The sequence below is a fragment of the Carassius gibelio genome, chromosome B5 (genome assembly GCF_023724105.1).
Source record: "Carassius gibelio isolate Cgi1373 ecotype wild population from Czech Republic chromosome B5, carGib1.2-hapl.c, whole genome shotgun sequence".
Lineage (NCBI taxonomy): Eukaryota > Metazoa > Chordata > Actinopteri > Cypriniformes > Cyprinidae > Carassius > Carassius gibelio.
In genome coordinates, this window is record NC_068400.1 from 28,778,823 (window position 1) to 28,801,478 (window position 22,656).

At 36.0% G+C, this 22,656-nt stretch overlaps 1 protein-coding gene across 1 annotated transcript in view; it reads right to left on the reverse strand.

Moving 5' to 3' along the window:
• The window catches only part of LOC127958831 (transmembrane protein 8B-like), a 119,449-nt gene that overhangs the window by 79,352 nt on the left and 17,441 nt on the right, over positions 1 to 22,656 (reverse strand). Inside the window, exon 2 of the mRNA XM_052557839.1 lies at positions 2,886 to 3,075. Coding sequence (XP_052413799.1) covers positions 2,886 to 3,075 — 190 coding nt within the window. The remainder of the gene's footprint in view (positions 1 to 2,885; positions 3,076 to 22,656) is intronic.

The window sequence follows — 22,656 nt, forward strand, 5'->3', positions numbered from 1 at the left end:
TAACCATCTTTCTATCCATCCATTCATTTTTCTGTCAATCCATTCATTCTTCCATCTGTTTTTCAATCCATCGTTGTCTGTTCAACCAGCCATTAATCCTTCCTTCAGTCTTACCATCTTTCTATTCCTCCAACCAGTCTGATGTTTAGATGTATCTATACAACTATTTTATCCAGTATAGGGTACACTCCTGTCAAAAGCAGGAATATATATATAAACTGCAGACAGGCCATTTTTATTACTTGATAGGCCCCGAAGACACATATTTCATTATCGCTCAAACTGGAACATAGGCATACTTACTGTAATTATGAAAGGCAATATGTTCCCCTGGAGTTATGACTGACATTATGAGTTTAAAATACGTCCTTCCGAAGTTAACACCGAGATGACTGTTTATACCACAACTTTCTCATGTAGCTTTCCCTTGAGGCCACCAGAGAGGTTTATCCACAATAATATATACCCCTGGGAGATAAAAGAGGAGGCTTTAGAAGGCTCTTCTATATATGCAGTCTGAAAGAAATCTGACATCAAAGAAGCATAAGAGCCAAAGAGCATCTGTGGAGGGAGTGCATTTAAAACATCATAACCTGTGCTTAATGCTAGAGTTAATGCTCCTTTTATGTAAATTTTAAGGTCAAAGTAACAGCAGCGGTAGCAGCAAAGTAGTAGCAAACAAATAAAGCATACACTAATGCTCTAATGTTAATGTTGAATGCATGAAAAGCAGACCTCTGTGATGGGGCTATTTGTCAGAAAAACCAGTAGAACATTGATTCAAGGACAGTCTCTTCTTCTCTTTATAATGTCACACATTAAAGACAGCCAAGAGTTACTTCATCACCACTTGTGATGTACATTCAGTGACAGGCAATAACAAGGTCAGTGTTTTGATGGAGCTTTAATGACAGCCAGTGTGCTGGGATTTGAAGACCTGGGTATTCAGTGAATAATATTCTCCATTTTGATTACCCAAGGGCCAGGTCTAACTTTAACAACAGCTCTTGTGCTAGCACACCATGTGCTGGCTATGAAGGATCATTCAAGGATGACTTGAAAGAGATATGGACAGAGCAAGATAAAGGCTAAAAGAACACCCTATGTAGTATCTGAGAGCTCATTGGAGGAAAAATTTACAAGAGTGAGTGTGTTCACTCTTAATTTCAGGACATATCTGGCTTCGTCTGTTCCTAGAAAGCACGGAAATTGGGTAATGTTGACAAAAACATAGTGCTGATTACCACAAAATTTTATTTCAACCTGATTGCCTATTTAAGAAAAGGACAATCAAGTTGAAATCTGTGGTAATCAACACTGTTGTAGATCAAGCCAAACTTGTATTGAATCCTGAATCTTTAAAACAAGAAACTGAGTTACAGTGAGGCACTTACATGCAAGTGAATGCAGCGAATCTGTAAACATAAAAAAAAAAAAACGTTTTAAAGAAATACAAATACTTTACTTTAGTGTGAAAATCACTTACTAACCTTTAAAGTTCCTTTTCTCTGTACCGTTATAATACATTTTACAAATGTTGTTGCCATGACAGATAACCCATAATACCCTCACTCTAAAAAATTATTAAAATGTTAACAGTAAAAGACTCTAAAAATGGCACATTAAAAAACTGTTAATTGATTAACAGGACGTTTCCATACTATATACAGTGAATAAAGTGTAATACAGCTAACCTTACATTTAATGTCATTTTACAGTAAAATCACTTTTAAAATGGTGGTTTTGGAAGTCAAAAAGAACAAGTCATTGTATGATATACAGTGAAAAAAACATAAATTGACATTCTTAGAATTCCCTGCATGATACTTTACATTTGATTTACATTTGATGTTTTTTCATTGAAATAACTGTTTCTACTTAGTTTTTTCTTATCAGTTGTCCATTATGGATTTATCTGACATCTTATGTCATTAAATGGTTGTTTATTGCATTATTTAACAATCATGTGTATGACCATAACGCTGTTCTGTATTTGTGTGAATAACATTGTGCACCTTCTATATATTAGTATTTACCTCCTCACCTTGTGGAAGAGCTTTTTGTGATTATCTTTGATTCATTATGTGACTTTCTCATCACAACCTGTTTTTGGTGGTTGTTGATGTATTACAATGATATAAAACAGATATTACTGCTCCAGTAGATTGGCACAATAACATTATACCAGTTAATTAAGTAATTTTTTTTTTTTTTTTTTTTGTCTGTCACACGATCAACACTGATCTTAACTTGTGCTAAATATCCCATAATATCTTGTATAATACCTTTGTACTATAATAACTTGTGCTGATAATATCCTACATTCTCATCAACCAAAAAAGGTCATTATGTTTTGTAACCTTGAGCTGAGAACCAAATGACTCAATGTCTCCTATGACTAATAAAAATATAGGACCATCCTAACTTTAGAGGCCATTTAGAATGGATTAAAACAATTCCACTGAATGTGACCCTGTGAAATTAGTAAAAGTGTCAGATTTGGATTTTAAATCTTATCTGTGTCACTTGGTATTTTATGCTTATGGATCTCCAGTGTGCAGTTATGCTGTGAATTCTGCCAGCACCACGCTTGATAAATGCCTTTTTATGGAGAGCACAGAAAATGATCAGCATCTGGGAAATTATCCTTAGACTTGGATTAAAAGCATTTTTATCAGGGCAAACAGTGAGTACTCTTCAGTGTGCGTGCTTGAAAGGCCATTATATTCACACATGTGACATCTGGCTTTTACATATTCCCTTCTCTCATCTAAAATGCTGATTGGACATATCTGACCACATTTACACTGCTGTCCTCGTCTGCCCCAAACCAACCTTCCCAACCAACCCTTAAAGGATTTAACCTGGAGGTTTAGCCAACTCACACTGTCACATTGCGGTCTGGGCAGCTGTCTCCAAAGGTGCCCCCTTGCTCCTTGAAGGTGATGAGGTTCCAAACAGCCACCATTGTGTCTTCAGGCACGTTGAAGTGGAACAGCTCCACGCTGGCAAAAGAGCGGTAGGCGTTGAGCTTGCGAGGCGTCCGGGTGAAATAGTCAGTTACAAACAGGCAATCTAGGGAATGGAACAAGGAGAGAGTTATTTAGATAAAAGATGGGGATCTTTGGCAATTGGCTAGAAGCTGGGTGGGACGAGGCTTGGAGGAATCAGTCTTAATGCGGTTTGGTTGACCTTCCTTTTGAAAGCTCCACTAGTGATTTAATCACACTTGCCATGTGTCATGCGTGCTTTGGCTTTGATTCAAAACATAGACTCTATGCAAAATTAATTTATTTGCAATCCCTCCATACAAGGCCAGGGAGGAAGCAGCAAAATGACATTTGCAATCTGCCTTAATGAGCCATGGCTTCCTATGGCTCCATCGTCAGAGAGCCTAATGGCTTCCAATCTCCTCATGATTCGTAGAGAGAAACATTTATACTCAACTGCCCAGTTGCTTCCATGATATTCATGTATTCCCTGTGTGTTTAACGCACAGGTGCAAATGCAGATCATGGTGATAATATATGGCTGTCAAGAGCAGTCAAGATGCTCAGAAGACTTAATATTATCTATTCACTATATGGCCAAGAGTTTGGGGTCAGTGAGAATTTTTCTTCAGTTCTTTTGAACTTTCTATTCTTCAAAGGATCTTAAAAACAAATATATATATATATATAATAAGTATTTTATGCTCAACAAGGCTGCATTTAATTGAGAAAGTACTGCGAAACAGTAATATTGTGATCTATTACTGTTACAGTTTACAAATAAAGTTTTTTATTTGAATATATTTTAAAATGTAATTTTATTTTAGCAATGGCAAAGCTGGATTTTCATTAGCCATTACTTCAGTCTTCAGTAACACATGATTTTTAAGAAATTATTTTAATATGGTGAATAAACATTTATCTTTTGTAACAAATGTATTCACTTTTGATCCATTTAATGCACCCTTGCTGAATAAAAATATTCATTTCACCCTTACCAAGATTCATTCATTTAAAACCCCTTTTGTTTATGAGACAGAGTTCTTATTAAATTAGAAAATAAACATATAATCATTTTTATCCTGGTCCAAATATTTATCCTGATATAATTATATTACAAACTACTTTTCCAACACAGTAGCTTTACTAAAATTTAAGTGCTTAAATTATGAGTAGTTTATAGCTTCCCTGACATTGCCATACACATTCAGAACAATAATATAATTCAGTCCTGAAAATGAATGCAGTCGTCGCCCTCAATACTGAGTTGGTTGCCAGCCTGAGCCTGAACATCCTAAAGCTCCCAGATTGAAGAGATCTCAAATCTCAAACCCATCAATACTGTACATCCCCAAAGCTCATGCAGGAGCAGCACTGCAGTGTAAATATCTCTGGAGATAGTTTGTGTGTATAAGTATAAATGTATAAGGTTGGGAAGCCGGATGAGTGAAGACAAATGACAGCACCTGCATGTCAGTTCTAGCCGTCTGTTTAATCTCTTTCCCGTTGAACCCTTTGCTTCTGTTATTAACAGACACAACAAATCAACCGCTGTGACACTTTTATTAAGCTGATGGACTCTCAGAGGTATGACGCCAGTATGGGCTCTTCATCTGTTAGCTAAGACAGCCCAGCACATCACACTGATGGGCTTCACGCGCAATCACTTACAGTGGGAGTAAAATTACTGAGTGAAATATAGCGGATGGACCCACACCATTTGGTACCGTATGAACTGCAACAATGTCCATCCAGTACTGATATGTTGCATTTATAACAACTGCCTCAATAGCTTAAATATACTAATGTATCTTAGGAGCATTAAAACAAATCCAATGAATTTTCAGGAAAGTAAACAATTCTAGAGCAAACTGAAACTCTAAGTTCCAAAAGTGATTTACTTCTCCAAGCAAGCATTGCTGTCAGATAGAAACCCTGCTAGTGGCCCAGTCAGAAGTGGACAGACTGATTACCCCTCATGTCAATCAGGAACAACAGCAATGTCGTGTTGTTTGACCATAACTTTGGCTGATGCAACGCAGGTGTGCCAAAATACATCCTCTTGTCAATGAAAGCAGCAGGATACTAAGGTTCAGAAATTACACCTTTATACTGTGGGGTGATGTCACTAAACATTTATCTCTGCTTGCAAACAGCTTAACCAGGCGCAGTCTATGCAATGTTGTGCGATGGCATGTGTATTTAATTCACATCAGTGTCATTCTATCCAACACAAACATTCCTCTTTTCTATTCAGATTAGGTTTAAAACCTTATTCACAAAAAAAAAAAAAAAAAAAAAGTCAATGCTATCCGACACAGGATAATAAGTAACCAGAACTTTTCCAAATGAAAATGAGACAACATGGTTCAAACCTGTATGACTTTCTTTTCTATTGTGTTTTTCATTTTGAGTAATGTCTCTGTGTTTCTTTTGTCTATACATGGTCAACGAAATGGTTTAAGTGCCAACATTATTCAAAATAGCTTCTTTTGGGTTTTATAGATGGATGTGAAACGGGTCGAGAACAAAATGAGACAGCATGTGCAAATAAACAACACTATTAGTGGGCGTAATTCATTTTTAGTGAAATTCTCCCCCAGTATGCAGTATAAACTGTCCTCCACTAAGGGAACAACATTTATCTGTTTTAGTACAACATGATTTAGCCTGATATTACCCTTGCTGTTGCAACAATTTGTAATGGGTTTGATGATACATACTAAACTTGCCAAATAGCAGTGCACTCGCACACATTATATTACTGATAGCATAAGTTTGTAAGTCAGGTTAGATGACCAGCTCTTATGTCTGATTCATGTCGAGCTCATCTTTTTGATTCAATATTTATACAATCCAGCAATACCAAATAGCATGCATGAATCCTTGTGAATTAAATCTCATTAATAATCCTGGAAAATTAAAAAAGTGATCTACTCCTACAAGCCAATGTTATAAAATATTTATAACATATATATAACATAAGATAACATATATATAACATACATATTTTACTATATATATTTTTTTATATATATTTAAAAAAAAGGTAAAAACGTGATTTTATTGGTTTTAAATATTGGTTTTAATTATTATTATTTAATTATTATTTTATTTTATTCATTTTCAATGAATACATAAAATAAAAAAAACATTGCGCTTGTTTTAATACATGAGGGGGATTTATTTAGTATGGGGATGTAAACATTTCTAATTCTGTCCCTATAACACATCTTTCTCACAGAGCAGAAACCACTATTATTACTAGCATCTCACAGTTTTTAATCAGTATTTAGAGGGATCTTTGAAATACAACCGTTAAAAATTGGCAATAATTAAAAGGAAACCGCAGAAAAGTGATTGTCCTTTGGAGAATGGAAAGTCTGTTCATGTCTCTATGTGTCTTTTTCCTTTCTGCCACTGCACAGGCCACACAATGGACCAGACAAGTAATAAATCACAAATCCTTTTATTACATTTCATGTCAATATTCCCCGCACAACGAAGTTTACTGCCGCTCAATACAGGTTCCCTTCTTTCAATCTAACCTTCAGATTGAGGAGTATTTAAAATTAATATTTTTTCTCCCAGTCACGTTACCTCTCCAGCAGGGATGGAGAATCAATAATTAATGACGTCGCTCTCTCTCACATATCTAGAGCCCCATATTCCCCACTGTCATTGTGTCTACACATGAGAGGCAGAGATATTGAGGTCAGATTGCTTTTACCGTATGTCTTCATGAAAAACATGCTATATCCTTTCAGCAAAATCTCTAAGTCTGCATCAGAACCCAAAGGTATCTATATGTGGGCTTCATATAAGACAAAGCCTGTCACTGAGCAGGCCACATTGAGTGTGCATCTGAAAGTATAGTTCTTAACATCTTCAACGGTCTTTAACAGACTACTGAAATGTTGATTTTCACAGGATGTAGTTTATCATTTTTGTGAGATAATGCTGCATATGGTAAATAGAAATGAATACTGGTTAAAACTTTAGATATATATTGCTTGTCCAAGCGTACGCTGCAGAATGTTGTGGCATTTTCAATGAAAATGCATTGGTTTGCGTTCACTAGTTTACTGTGACTGAAGAGCAGTGTCTGAAAAGTTGACCAATGGTGGATGCATTGACATATCTGGAGCAGTCAAATGAGGTTTCTACGCATAACTGCAGACTCTTAATCAAAATGTGTAATGTGTAAGAACATGATTTTGGACCAACGAGATTTCAGACACCGGGACGCTGCAGAAGTGAAAAACAAGCGACCTACAAAATGTCCTGTCACTCATAGCAGTCGTGTCTTATGAGGACACAGTCTGAAGGACAAAAAACTAGGGCTGTTAATCAATTAAAAATGAATTAGAAACAAAACAATATTTACAACATTATTGTGGCAGATGAACCCATTGTAAAAAATTACAAAACTGTCTTCACAAGTAAATATATTTTTATTCTTTAAACTAAATTAATCTGAATTTTTCTTAAGAAAAGATCTCCTGGTGTTTGTTTTATTAAAGTTAGTTTTTTTTTTTTTTTAATTATTTGACATTATTAACATAATTGTATTTTCATTTTAATATTACATTTACACTTGGTAATTTAGCAGACGCTTTTATCCAAAGCAACTTACAAATTAGAGCAATGGAAGCAAAGCATGTTCACTTGCAGAGTTCACTTAGAGGGCACATAAGTCTGAAGTAATGGATTCAGGTAAAGGGGTGCAGAGCCAGTGGTGGTTTTGTAAGCAAACATTAATGCCTTGAATCGTACTGGAGCAGCTATTGGTAGCCAGTGCAAATTGATAAACAGAGGTGTGACGCACATTCTTTTTGGCTCATTTAAAATTAATCTTGCTGCTATGTTCTGAATTAATGGTAAAGGTTTGATAGAACTGCCTGCCAAGAGGAGAGGACAAGGAGTTTTGCAGCACGTTCTGAAGAAAAAGGTTTCTGAATGATAGAATATTATTATTATGGACATATTACTATTTAATAGAAAAATAAAAACATAAATACTAAGTTTCATAATTACCCCACAGCTCATTTATCATATCATTTTGAAAATGCCTATTTTGAGTGGAAGCAGAAACACGCTGTTTTCGTGCATGCCTCTTTAAAAAACAAGTTTCATGGTTATTCTCAATCACACCTGATCTCTCCTGCAAAAATAAAAAGTGCACAAGCAATTTACCACACCTATCAGAAAACTCCCCGCACAGATGTCAACAACCATTAGTGCTTCTCCCAGAAGCTTCACTACATCAGTGGAGGTGATCTGTGCTGACACAAGGTGAATTAATGCTATCAAGATAGCATGGAGGGAGTTTGTCCTTGCAGCAAAGGAGTTTTACGGAAAGCTTGTGGAGTTCTTGGAAGGATGCTATAGATTGAGAGAGAAATCCTCAAATGCTTGCTTAAGACAAGTGCACTGGGAATGAGTCCAGGAAAAACCGAGTTAGCAGGCACACACATTCGCACACCACTCACACATAGACAGGCTACTATATATGTGCATCTACGTCATTCTTCTCCCTAAGGTTATACAGTTTTGGTGCATTAATTTCCTTCATCTCTTGAGTAGCATATGAGGGCAGAAGCTGTTCCGTCAGTTTTCATCATGCTAGAATGCTGTGATGAAGAGATGACTTGTGACATGTGCATCATAAAATTACCATCGGATTGCATCTCCAGAGGGAAAGTGATCCAACCCCTGAATCCGCAGTACTGCCTACAGTATGTTGCTTTTAGCTAGTGCACAGAGACTAGATGAGGAAAAAGTGTTTTAAGGGAACATATGGGATAGAAGATCTGCATGCGTAATGGAGGAAAAACAGTGGAGAAGAATTCAGAAACTACTAATTCATGCAAAGAGAAGTCGGTAACTGGTGTTTTGAGTGCAAATGACACAATAAAAGGTGGCACCTGGCTCTTTTTAGCTACATTTACATATGGAGTGAATGGGAAAACCTGAATTGCAATTTTTTTGCGCTGTTTCTCAATTCATCGAACCAGAAAGGGCCAAGATAGTCATTTCTGGCTTTCTTTCGAAGAAATTAATACTTTTATTCGGCAATGTTGCATTAAATTGTTTAAAAGTTTTACATTGTGTAATATTAATGCTTTTATTATATTTTTTCTAAGTTGTAAAAGAAAAAAGAAAAACTTTTGTGACTTATGATTTACTATCTACTTTCTTCTACCTTTCTAAGATTTTATTTAATGGGTTAAAGTTTAAACCAGTTTTCTTTGCTGCGTATTTAGTTTGTTATCATCCATCCTTTTCATTTGATTTGATACTGAATGTGTTGCCATTATAATGTTATGCCTTCCAAGAACCAATTCAACATTCAACTCATAAAGAAACCTCACTGAGATAAAATGTTGAAAGCTTTAACAGACATTCAGCAGCTCCCTTTGCAGTTCAAGCATGTTTCCAAAAATGACACCAGTCTCACATTTTTTACATGAAGAGCTTTCAAAACTGCTCTTTTTTTGCTTCAGGCTTTGGGCAATCAGGTTTATAAATTGGATCAAACAAATACGCGCATTTATGGGCCGCACACTGACACTCTTCCTCCAAGCAATGTCTGCATCTCCCAGACTAAGCTCTCGAGGCAGGTTGACCTGGTGGATGCTCTTCTCAGAGTTCGATTTGCGGTCTCTCCGTTCATCTCCCACATCCGGGCCCAAATCCATGGATTACAACCTTCAAAGAGATGCTCACAGAGACACTCCAAGCAAAGCCTGCTGTAATCTGCTCTGGCAACATCATTACCTAAGCCGCTAGTATTTCAGCACGTCCCATGAGGGGGGACTAAGAAAATTACTGCAAGCTTAGACCTCCAAAATCTGCTTGTGTGAAATCGCCCTACTTGAAATGTTTTAATAGCTGTTATTTAGCACCCACATACATCATGGTGACATATTGCAGCTTGTTTAGCCCGTGGCTGGACAGAAAGGAAATACTTCAAAATGAAAATCAAAAGGAGATGGCCACAGGCCACCGGAGTAACAGATCCATTTAAAGTGCCAGTTCTTGTCCAGAGAAAAAGAGTGACCTACAGTAAGACTCACTGAAAGTTATCACAAACTTACTTTCTTAATGTTAAGGATTATGAATAAGGATTAAATGATTACTATATCTTGTATAATTTTTTCTGAAAATTCCGGAAATATACACATAAACTGACAATCACCACTTATAAGCTACTACTAAATATTGTAGAAACTTAATTTTCTGTAAAGCTGCTTTGCATTGATTTGTATCGTAAAAAGCGCTATACAAATAAACTTGAATTTAATCTCTGTATTATATCAGTCTTTAAATGCAAGATATTCAAAAGGGTACATGAAGTATACTTCCAATAGTTCCACTTTAGCACAATCAAATGTACTTTAGTAGACCTTTAGGTGGACTTCAGCACTACTTCCGCACAATGTAAAGTGCATTTAATACAAAATTAGTTGTTCCAATTTAGCACAATTTAAGTATACCAGTTCAGTATACTAAGTACAATTGCAGGGTATTTTTATTAAGCACATGAATACATCAATGTATTTGTAGTATACGTAACACAAAATAAAATGTATTTCAAATACATTTTAGTTTTGTTTTTTCACTAGAGCCAATATGGACATTTTTGATTATACAACAACCAATTCTTATTTTATTACATCATTATATTTTGAAGACAATAATCAATATATCTGCCATTACTACATCAGCTACATTTTGTAGGACTAATCACACAAATAAAAAAAACATCTTAAAGGGATCCCAAGTTTAAAAACATTAATAACGTTAAAAACGTTAATCATCAACAGGCATACACAGGAGCTAAAAGACATTTAACAGCAGACTGAGAACTCAACACAGGGAACACTACATAAACACATGACACAATGGGACACACCTGGGAACAAATGAACTAATTAATGACACACAGCTGGAACCAAATTAACTAAACGGGGAACACCTGGAACTAATAGAACTGAGGACAGGATACATGACCAAATAAGGAAAACCGGAACAAACATGTGACAATATATACAGTATATACTTCGAAGTGTATTTAAAATACATTTATTTCATGCTAAGTATACTACAAATACATTTACATATTATGCACTATATATAAATACCCTGCAATTGTACTTTTACTGAAATGTTTCCAGGCAAAGAAACATAATAAAGACATCGATAAAAAAAAATCCATGTGACATCAGTAGTTATTTTACGAAGCTACACAAATACTTTTTGTTTGCAAAGAAAACAAAATAATGACTTTATTCAACAATTCTTCACCTCCATGTTATCATCCACCACCATTACTGATAGTACCATGAATATACAGTATATAATATATAATATATATATATATATATATATGTATGATCCTCTTGCATAGCATGAAATCTACTGTCATGCCAACAGTCAGCAACACTGAATGTTGCATGAAGTCACTGCATATGAATGCTCTTTCATGATCAATGACAATAAGGATGCTTCTGTAGGCAGTGAGGTGGCTCAATGGATGCAGAAACTACTTCCAGTCAACACAGGAGCTGAGAAAGAAATGCTGGGACATGAAGGGTGTTTCTCTCAAGAAAAATGACTACAATTGTCATGGATCAGTCTCAGGTCACCTACATGATCAAAGTTAAAAACGTAGCGGATGTCAAATGGGAGGCTATCATATTGAAGACCGGCATGTACTTTCAAGAGTGCACAGACACTCGTTAAAGGCCAAATGAGAGAAGAGCACAAGGTGAGACAGAGCAATGAAAGCCGCCCCATAAGCATTAGTCACATTGCCCTTGGTGAACCCTGATCATGCAGTCCTGATACTTTGTACCTTGACAGCAATTTTCGACTTGCTAAATAACCTCCTTGTTAAAGTCAACTGAAAGTGTTTTTTTATGAAATCCTGGGAATTGTCAGTGCTGCACAGGGTTTCGGTAATGTGCCGCCCCGAGACTGACAACTCATTCTACCTGCATAAAACACAGTCTGTCTGCACACGCCATCGCTGTCTGCTCCATAATTAATGGCAGTGAGCAGAGAGTGGTTCTTTTCTCCTTCCATGCGTGTGTTTCCGAGCCTGTATCTCTGATAAAAGCACAGACTGCTGCCTTGGAGCTCTTTACCACGGCTCTGTCACTTGCCCTTTACATTCTGCCTGACATAACAACATTCAGCCGAGGTTCCACACGCAGCGATGACTGATCCAGACTGACATGAAAGGATGTGTTTCCAGCCCTGAGCTTGAATACTGGAGACTCGTCAAGATGCTTGAAAGCCATGAGGTATTGGAGCAGTGTTTGCAAGATAATGCAATACGCATCTCCGGTTTTAATTGAGTTTCATACAGAATTACTCTGGCCACTTGTTAGTCTGGAAGAGTTGATGTCTAAGATTTAGTTTGCACAAAGATGAATAGAAAACTGCATTAAGACTAACAGAGCCAATTCAGAAAGGGCTGATTTATCTAAAGTACTCTTAGTACAGAGCAACGGTGTATGGTGCATATCCTTCTTATACAACAAAAAACTATGGAGTCTTTGTCTCTTATGCTCACCAAGTCTTGACCAAAAATCAAGAAATCTTATTCAAATGTAATATAACTGTTTTCTATTTTAATATATTTTAATATGTAATTTATTCCTGTGATGGTAAAGGTGAATTTTCAGCAACCATTATTTGCTGCTTAAGACATTTTTTGAAAACAATGCCTGATATTTTTGTGGAAACTGAGATACTTTTTTTTCAGGATTCTTTGATGAATAGAAAGGACAAAAGAACAGCATTTCTTTGCAAAAAAAAAATATTTTGTAACATCATAAATGTCTTTACTTTCATTTTCGATCAATTTAATTTGTCCTTGTTGAATAAAAATATGAAACTTTTTCAAAACAGTACACGTACACTCTCAGAAAAAAAAGGACAAAAGCTTGCTTGCTGCAAAATTATTTTTCTTTTATGCCAAAAACCATTAGGATGCTAAGTAAATATCATGTTCCATGAAGATATTTTGTTAATTTATTACCTACCGTAAATATATCAAAACTTAATTTTTGATTAGTAATATGCATTGCTAAGAACTTCATTTGGACAACTTTAATGACGATTTTCTCAATATTTAGATTTGTCTGCACCCTCAGATTCCAGATTTTCAAATAGATGTATCTCAGCCAAATGTCCCATCCTAACAAAGATGATTTATTCAGCTTTCAGCTGACGTATAAATCTCAATTTCAATATATTGACCCTTATGACTGGTTTTGTGGTCCAGGATCACATATAAGAACCCAAATGTTGCATATTTGTACCTTTCAAAAAGATACCACCTCAGTGACAACTTTTTTACCTTTTTTTCTAAGTGTAGCAGACCTTGAAGAGTAATTGTTGCCATGACCAACATCATGAATTTTTATTTCATGATGACTTTAATAACTACTTTAGGCAGCTTTACATATAAACTATGCTAGCAAACACACAGTCCAGCAACCACACAATATGTACTGACAAAACACTTAAATCCTCCACTCAACAGGGTCTAATTTCTCTGCTTTTGACCCCTGTTGTATTTCTATCCATCACTAGGCTGAGCTGTCACCGGCCAGTGGAGCACAGAAGTGGATAAATGTAGTCAGGGCTAATGAGTCTCATATCGCTCATCTATGCAGTGCTGTGGAGTGGATCAGCAGTGGCTGTAAACACCAGGCTTGGCTCGGGCAAGGGCAAACAAACAGGCCTGCCAAACTCTCTCTGTCTCCGTCTTTGTCTCAGCATCTGTCTCTCTCTCTCTCTCTCTCTCTCTCTCTCTCACTACTTATCTCAGCACTCATCAATCTAAGATCTCAGAGAGGAAAAACAAATCCTACTATCAACATCAGGCAAATACAATGGACAGCAAAATGGACATGGCTAATAATAGATGGGAAAAAGAATATGCGTACAACCTCAAATGATTTTCAAGTAGCATGCTGTTCTTTATTATTCTGATGTGATAATAGCTTGCTGCAAATTTCAAAGCCCATGAGACAAGTCCCTGTCCACAAGTACACACTAGTGTTTAATCAGGGACCTTTTTGGGACAGTTTTGCCCTAACAGGATATCTGCAGAGTTAAAATCTAATTGTGATTTTTTTTTTTTAAGACATCTGCACAAAGAAAAAAAATTAATGTCCATTTATCAAATGGACCCTATGATGGTGCATTTCCAGAGTTACTGATATCATAAATCTGGCAATGGATGGATGGATAGATAGATAGATGGATGGATGGATGGATGGATGGACGACGGATGGACAGGCAGACAGACATGCCAAAACAACACATCCTTGTTTCACAACTAATTTTATATGCGTATGATTAAGTTTGTTAATTTGTATAAAAATTGAATTACTTAAAACATATTTTAGCATAATTTACATAACTGATAGCCCTAAACACACAAACACACACATACGCAAACATTCATCAAACATACACCATGACTTTGCTCAAGATCAGACTGTCTTAAGTCTACTACCATCCCCTGAGACTGCTTTGCCTGTATACATTCATCACAAGGTCGTCCTCTTAAAACAAAAGAGACTCCTAATTACATTTCTATGCTCTCTGAATTGACTAATCACCTAAAATTAGCTTCCTAGCAACTGGGTGAAGGGTGATATAACTAACCGCTGTTAACAACTCTTTAGCCAATATTTCCTTAATGAATCTGTGACTCCTCTGGTTTAATATGTGCAATGATTTCACTGATCCAAAATGGAACAATGTGTGCTTGTAGAAAATAGATATATTTTTTAGAGATTAGAATGAATTTTAGCTTTATGATCATCCATTTCACATCCTTTCAGAGGCACATGTATTTGAAAAATACAAATCTGGAGTTGAAAAAAAAACCAAGCTAGTAATTAAAGTTCATTTTGTGGTCAAAGTACATCTCAGCGATAATGTCATGTGTGAATAACAGCCTGTTTAATTGTTAATTATTGTGAATTCTTTTAAGGTTAATGCAGTTGAATAGAGACCAAGACCCTGAATTGGTATTCAACTCTCTCTGTCTCTCACTCTCTCTGTCTCTCTCTCTCTCACTCTCTCTCTCTCTCACTCTCTCTCTCTCTCTCTCTCAATTTCAATTCAATTCATATTGCTTTATTGGCATGACATACAAAGGTACATATTGCCAAAGCATTGTACATAGCAGAATAGAAACAAACAAAACAAAAATTCATATATATCCATAAGAAAAAAAAAAAAAAAAAAAAAAAAAAAAAAAAAAATAGAATAAAATACATGCAAAATAAATCTATATACATTTTCATAAACATTGATGGTACTTCTAATGTAGATGTGTTCACTCTTTACCTCTTATTTTATGGCATTTGTAAATATAATGTGCTACCACAGAGGAAGCAGGTCCTTCACCAAGTAATATTTTTAATTTGTCATGTTCACTGAGTGACTGGAGCTCAGGAGTGTTGTGCTGTATCTGACTGTACAGTGAGTCTCTCAGAGATGTGTATTTGTCACAGTGGAGGAGGAAGTGCTCCTCCGTCTCGACTGATCCTGATCTACACTCGGCACAGACTCGCTCTTCTCTGGGTAACCAGCTCTTTCTGTGTCGTCCTCTCTCTATGGCCAGCTGGTGGTCACTCAGTCTGTACTTGGTCAGTAACTGTCTGTGTGTTATATTCCTGACTGAGAGCAGATAGTCAGCCATACTGTACTCTCTGTTGAGTTTCAGATAACACTGGAGGCGACTTTGCTCTTTGGTTTGTTCTTTCCAATACTGTATGTATGTCTCCTTCTCTTCATTCATAATCTCTTTGATTCTTCTATGTTTTTCAGGATTGGTGATATCGAGTGCTTTTTTAGTCAGCTCTGACACCATTGCACAAAGATTACTTTTTTGAGCATTCTTTTTTTGTGTTTTTAATGCTTTATAATGAAGAGAATCTTCTGAACTAGAGTTTAAGTGGATCCAGAACTTTAAAACTCTTTTTTTAATGATGAGGTTTAGGGGAAGACGGCCTAACTCAGCTCTGCAGGCGTTATTAGGAGTGTTTCTGTGCACGTGAAGGATGCTTCTGCAGAACTCCACATGCAGAGCTTCTAAAGGGTGTTTGTTCCAGTCTTTATGGCTGGAGTTACTCGCTGGACCCCAGATCTCGCTTCCATACAGGGCGATGGGCAGAATCACACTATCAAAGATCTTTGTCCAGATTCTGATGGGGATGTTTATTTTAAATAATTTCATTCGTATAGCGTGTAGTGCCCTGCGGGCTTTTATAAGTAATGTTTTAATTGCCAATTTGAAATTTCCAGTGGGAGTTAAAACCAGACCAAGATAAGTATATTGTAAAGTATGTTGAAGTGTGGTGTTGTTTAATGTGAATAGATGTTTATGTTCTAGATTTCTGGGCTTTTTCTGAAATATCATAATCTTAGTTTTGGGGATGTTGATGTCTAAGGCCCAATCCTGGCAGTATTTAGTTAAAATGTCAAGGTTGTTCTGGAGACCTTCTGGTGTTTTAGACAGAATTAGTAAGTCGTCTGCATACAGTAGATATCTGACCTCTGTGTCATGTAATTGTAGTCCTGGACTGTTGGACTGGTCCAGAAGATCTGCCAGTTCATTGATATAGATGTTAAATAAGGTCGGGCTGAGGCAGCAGCCCTGTCTCACTCCTCGCTGTTGAGGAAAATACTCTGTCCTTTGCTGGCCAATTTTTACTGCACATTTATTTTGGTTATACATGTTTTTAATTAAGTCATATATTTTACCCCCTATGCCACTTTGAATGATTTTATAAAATAGTCCATTATGCCAGATAGAGTCAAAAGCCTTCTTAAAATCTATAAAGCATGCAAATATTTTCCCCTCTTTCTTCTGGTGTACATGTTCATTTATGAGCGTGTGTAGTGTGTGAATATGGTCAGTGGTTCGGTGTTTAGGGAGGAAGCCGATCTGAGATTTGCTGATGACATTGTGCTGCTTTAAGAAAGATGAAATCCGAGAGTTGACTATAGAGCAAAATACTTTTCCTAAATTACTGGTTACACAGATCCCTCTGTAGTTATTAGGATCGGTTTTGTCTCCACTTTTAAAGATTGGAGAGATGAATCCTGTGTTCCAGACCTCAGGAAAAACACCTGAACTCAAAATCAAATTAAAAAGTTTGAGTAATGCAGTTTGCAGTTCAGGGGAGCTGTTTTTAAGCATCTCATTCTTTATGTTGTCAGGGCCACAGGATTTCTGACATTTGAGGGATTTCAGTTTTTCACTAAGTTCTTGTTGGGTTATTGGATAATCTAGTGGATTTTGGTTGTTTTTGATGCATGATTCAAGAGCATTCAACTTTTGGAGGACATTGAATTGGTTGGGGTTATTCAGAGGGTCAGTTTGAGGTGTATAGAGCTTCTCAAAGTGATCCTTCCAGATCTGACCATCTTGTATGGCTAACTCTTGTGGTTTTGTCTTGTTCAGACTGTTCCACATGCTCCAGAACTGACCCTGATCAATTGAGTTTTCCATCTGTTGAAGTGTGTTGTTATAATAGTCCAGCTTCTTCTGTCTCACTGTGTTTTTGTATTGTTTCAGGAGTTCAGAGTGTTTAGAGCGTAACTCTAAGTTGACCGGATCTTTGTGTTTTTGATTTGAAATGAATCGTAGCTCTTGTCTTATTGTTTTACATTCATGGTCAAACCACTTTTCAGAAGGTTTTTGTTTAGCTCTATTTTTGTGTTTATATGTGGTTGTTTCATTTAAATTAGCCTTTTTTGCTATATTTTCAAAAATGTCATTAATATGTTTAATTGCTAAATGTATTCCTTTCCAATTATTATCATATGTTGAATTGTTAAATAGTGTAATGGAACTGAGAGTTTCGTTTGACTTCAATGCTTTAATATATGTTTCAGCAGCACTTCGAGTCCATCTATATGGTGCTTTGAGTTTATGTAGATGAATTGGCTTTTTCTGAATTCCCCGTGATTTGTTGTCTTCCCCTTTAATGAAGAGATTGATCTGGCTGTGATCAGACAGGGGCGACTGAGCTTTGACGGTAAATGCACTGAAATGGGAAGGTCCTATATTTGATATAGCATAATCTACAACACTGTTCCCGAGATCTGAGCTATATGTGAACTGTCCACAGGAATCTCCGCTGATTCTACCGTTGAGGATATAAAGAGCTGAATCTCTCTCTCTCTCTCTCTCTCTCTCTCTCTCTCTCTCTCTCACTCTCTCTCTCTCTCTCTCTCTCTCTCTCTCACTCTCTCTCTCTCTCTCTCTCTCTCTCTCTCTCTCCAGTGCATTTCCACAGGCCGTCCTTGACAAAACCAGACACTTGCCTGAGCAAATGTGACATGCCTAGCTTCACACACTAACCTTGGAAAGACAACTGGTCCCTGTAACTTGGGATTATCATAACTTTTCAGTAATTGTCTGGTAGGTCCTGTGCAGAATCCCAGGGGTTTGTTTGTGTCTTACAGGGTGGCACAAAGGGGGTCAGGATATGAAGATCTTCTAGCAAGTAAAAATGGCACAATTCCAAAGGGCATCAGCACATGTCAAAATGACAAATGTCACATGTTGAATAAGGGAGTAACCCTGGTGGGCTAACAACTCTTGCACACACACTTACACACACACAACTTTCAGTCTTAAAGGGCATGACATGTCTAACAGAGGAGAAATAGGGCAAAAAATGTGTTGTACTTTGAAAGGAATGCTACTTACACCATCTAATAACACGTCATGCCTTGTATTTCTGTTAAAAGAATTCAACTTTCATATTAAAAATCAGATCGTATAATATTGTGGTACTTTGAAATCCCCTACCATTTAAAAAGTTTGGGGTCAGTAAGACTTTAACAAAAAAAGGGATACTTTTATTTTGAACTTTCATCAAAGAATTCTGAAAAAAACATCCTGGTTCCCATAAAATGTCAAGCAGCACAACTGCTTTCAATACTGATGATAATAAGAAATGTTTCTTGTATTGTGTATTATACTGTATTATATTATACAGTGTATTATAATCAGTATATTAGAATGATTTCTGAAGGATTTCTGAGTGGAGTAATGGCTGCTAAAAATTCAGCTTTGCCATCACAGGAATAAATTACATCTTATAATATATTAAAATATTATAAAATTGCTAATATATTTCACAACTGTCTAACTTTTGTTTTGAACATTAGTGTCCTTCAAAAAAATACTATAGTACTGCCATGGAAGCATGTCTACAAAGCATGGTAATAATAATTTCAATTTTTTTACTTTCATTAATTGCAAGGGCTAGGGTTAGGGTTAGGGTTACGTTAGGGTTAGGGTTAGGGTTGAATTTTTGAATGATATCTATAGGACACATTTGTAGATATGTGTTGATGTGTGAACTACTTTTAGTGATATTTTTGTTCTCAGCATCAAATGACTGATGATGCCACAGCATAAAAAAAGAACAAAACACCAGGTCTGCTCTGCATATTCCTGTCTTCACCCTGAACTCGTTTAAAAACGACTTTACAGCTATGTGCTAACGACTATTAACGCAGTAACATTTGCTTGTCTGGTAGTAAATGGATCATTACTAATGTGCTACTTATTAGCTCACCCCAAAAATAGTGCAGCGCTCACTCAGAGCGTATAATTATGGCGCAGCAGTGATATAGGATAGATTGATATTTGTGGAGGCAGCTCATGTTTAGCCTTCTGACAGAGCACCCATCTGCTAAACCTAAATTAATGTGGCCTCAAAGTGCTAGTGTAATTCTTATCATTTTAAAAACTTGCAAAAACAGATTTGTGTATGTTTTTTCTTCCTGCTTTTGACATTTTATGAAGGCTGTAACTTCTAGTTTTATTTCATTAGAAACATGCCATTTTTATTTCTTTTACAGTGTACAGTATAAAGTCTATGCACTTCTGATAAGAGCTGTGTTTTCTTTGTCAGATTCAACTGATAGAAATGTAAACTTACTGTAATAGTCCACATTTTAAATGCAAGTCTCACATGGAATCTGGACCCAGTCTTCAGAACTGACCCTGAATCTAAAAGAAATGCCACTTTTAAAATATAATGCATCAATGGAAAGGCATTCAAACATTCAAAAGCATCTGCAGAGGAATAAAAATCACATACTATGGTGCAGTGCTGAAATGGACAACACGACCCCTCACATGTATTCATTCACTGTATTCAAGAAAGCCAAAAATTGTCTCTGAGAAAACCCAGCTATTACCTGAGTTTCCGTGAATGTGCCCATTTGTGTGGGTGTGTGCTTGTCCACTGAAGGGTGAATGGTTATCTGTATGTATCATATTATGTTTGAAATGCCAATAAGCCCTTGTGTAAATGAGAATATAATGAGTGACCTAGTTTGATTTGTGTTCATACATGTTATTGAATTAAACTAGTTAGTCTCAGGTATTGATGATGCTTCCTGCATGAGAGATCTTCTCATCTCCTGCTATTGATCAATGTGATCATGCATTTTTAACAGTCTCCTATTGATTTGTGGAAATGGGCACAGCACACCTGTTTAATCTTCAAACGAGTTCAGGCTCGTATTATTTATCTGACAGCACAGAGCATATACCCATCATAAAAAGTCATTAGAATGGATGTGTAATATGGCATTTTATTTTAAGACAATTTAAAAAATAATAATTATATTTTGTGGTAAGGTTTTATGTATTAATGGATGTTCTTTATTTTTTATATATATTTTTTTTTTATTATTTTACACTTCCTGATAATAACAGTAAAGTCAAAAATGTATGAAATAACAGAAACTGAGGTTTCAATTTGTAGTGACCAAAACTGAAACAAAATTAATTGATATTAAAATAAAGATTTAATATTTTATATAATACTTTATAGTCGCTATTCTTTGTGCAAAAGGGGTGCTTTTCTTCCTTTCCAGTCCACAAAAGTAAATAAATTAATAAAAATGAATTTCTTTCAACTAAAATAGCAGTAAAAATGCTGGTTTGTAAATAAATAAAAATATTGTAGTTAAGACAAAATATATATTTTTTTCCTGTAGTTTATTTTCAAGTGATCTAAAAGACATGCATTGAACAGTGACTCACATAAAATAAGATTGTAATGTCTCTGTGCTGGGGCTCTTTCCTGGAATATGTTTACTATGGTTTAATATATCCTTATCATGCAACACAGACATATCTGCTTTCATAGACAAGAAACCAAACAGACTGTCCTTCTCTATATGGTTACTTAGTGTTGAGTGCTTCCTCCATTTGGTTGGGAAACAGTCCTTGGCCATTCAATTATCGACAAATATCCTGAAATGGATGGTGGAATTGACTTCTTAAAAAAGCAATTGATTTTTTTGCACCACTGCTAGACACCCCGAATTGAAAAACTTTAGGATGGATTGCTTGACCCAAATAAAACATAGTACACTATATCAAACCCGCCTAAACGGACCAGATGTCTAGAGACAGAAATTCTCTAGTGCTTGTACATGCTTTATTTCATATAAAATTTAGCCATCTAGTCATATACTAGTCTGATACATACCAAAATATATATTATACAGTAAATGTAATCGGTGATAACTTTTGCTGATGTATACTAATGTGTTTAGGTTGAGTCTCTTTTTTTAATGCAGTAACATTTAATTCTTTTTGTTTGTGAGAGGTGTTTATTCCACATTACAGTGAGTGAAGTGTGCAGTATTTACTGCTATGTGTAAAAGAGCATATCTAAGTGTGCATCTTTAATTGCTTGGCTGCGGTGTTGTAAAAACTCCTATTCAAATGAGAAGATAAGTGTACGTGACTGAGAGCTGGAGGTCACTTAACTGAGCAGGCTCAGGGGAGATCGGATGGAGCTCGGTCTTTATGAGGCTGGCCAAGGTGATAAACAGGCCATGATATGAAGGGGGAGGGTGCTTTGATAAACTGGACCATTCGTGTTATTGCACTGCTTGCAGAGCCCAGCCAAGGGCTTTGACATGAAAACGGCCATCAGTCTCACTCCATCTCTCCGTCCAATCGATATTCACCTTCATGAGGATTTATGACCGTGGTTGTGGCTTACTATAATAACAGTCAAACATGAAGACACACCAAGCTGCCTCTGCCAGTATGTTGTGTTGTGGTTTTGTTATTGACAAGCAAAATGTCCAAGAATAAAGATACTATAGCTGACCTCATCTAGGATTACTTCATTTAAGGTAAACACAGTGTCCTGTTTCTGCGCCAATTTTTTATGAAATAATTATTATTATTTATACACTTATTAATAATAAATGATATTGTGTATCTACACTGTAAATCCCACTTAGTTAACTCATTTAAATTAAGGAAACGAATTGCCTTGATTCATTCAAGTTTAGTGAGTTCACTAAAAATAATATTTCCGAAATTACCTTTTGAACTCTACTCAATTATTTTATGCTATTGAAACTTACTGTAGGTGTAGTGATTAAAATGACTAGCATTAATAACATTGACTATTTTTTTATTATAATACTATAATTATTTTATACATTGATTTAACTACTAGCTAGCAGGCAGACAGTGCTAATGCAACAAGACTATTGCTGCATCAATAAGTGCCAATACTACTTACAAAGTAGTAGTTCATCTTGTCATGGCCCATCCTCGACCTACTCT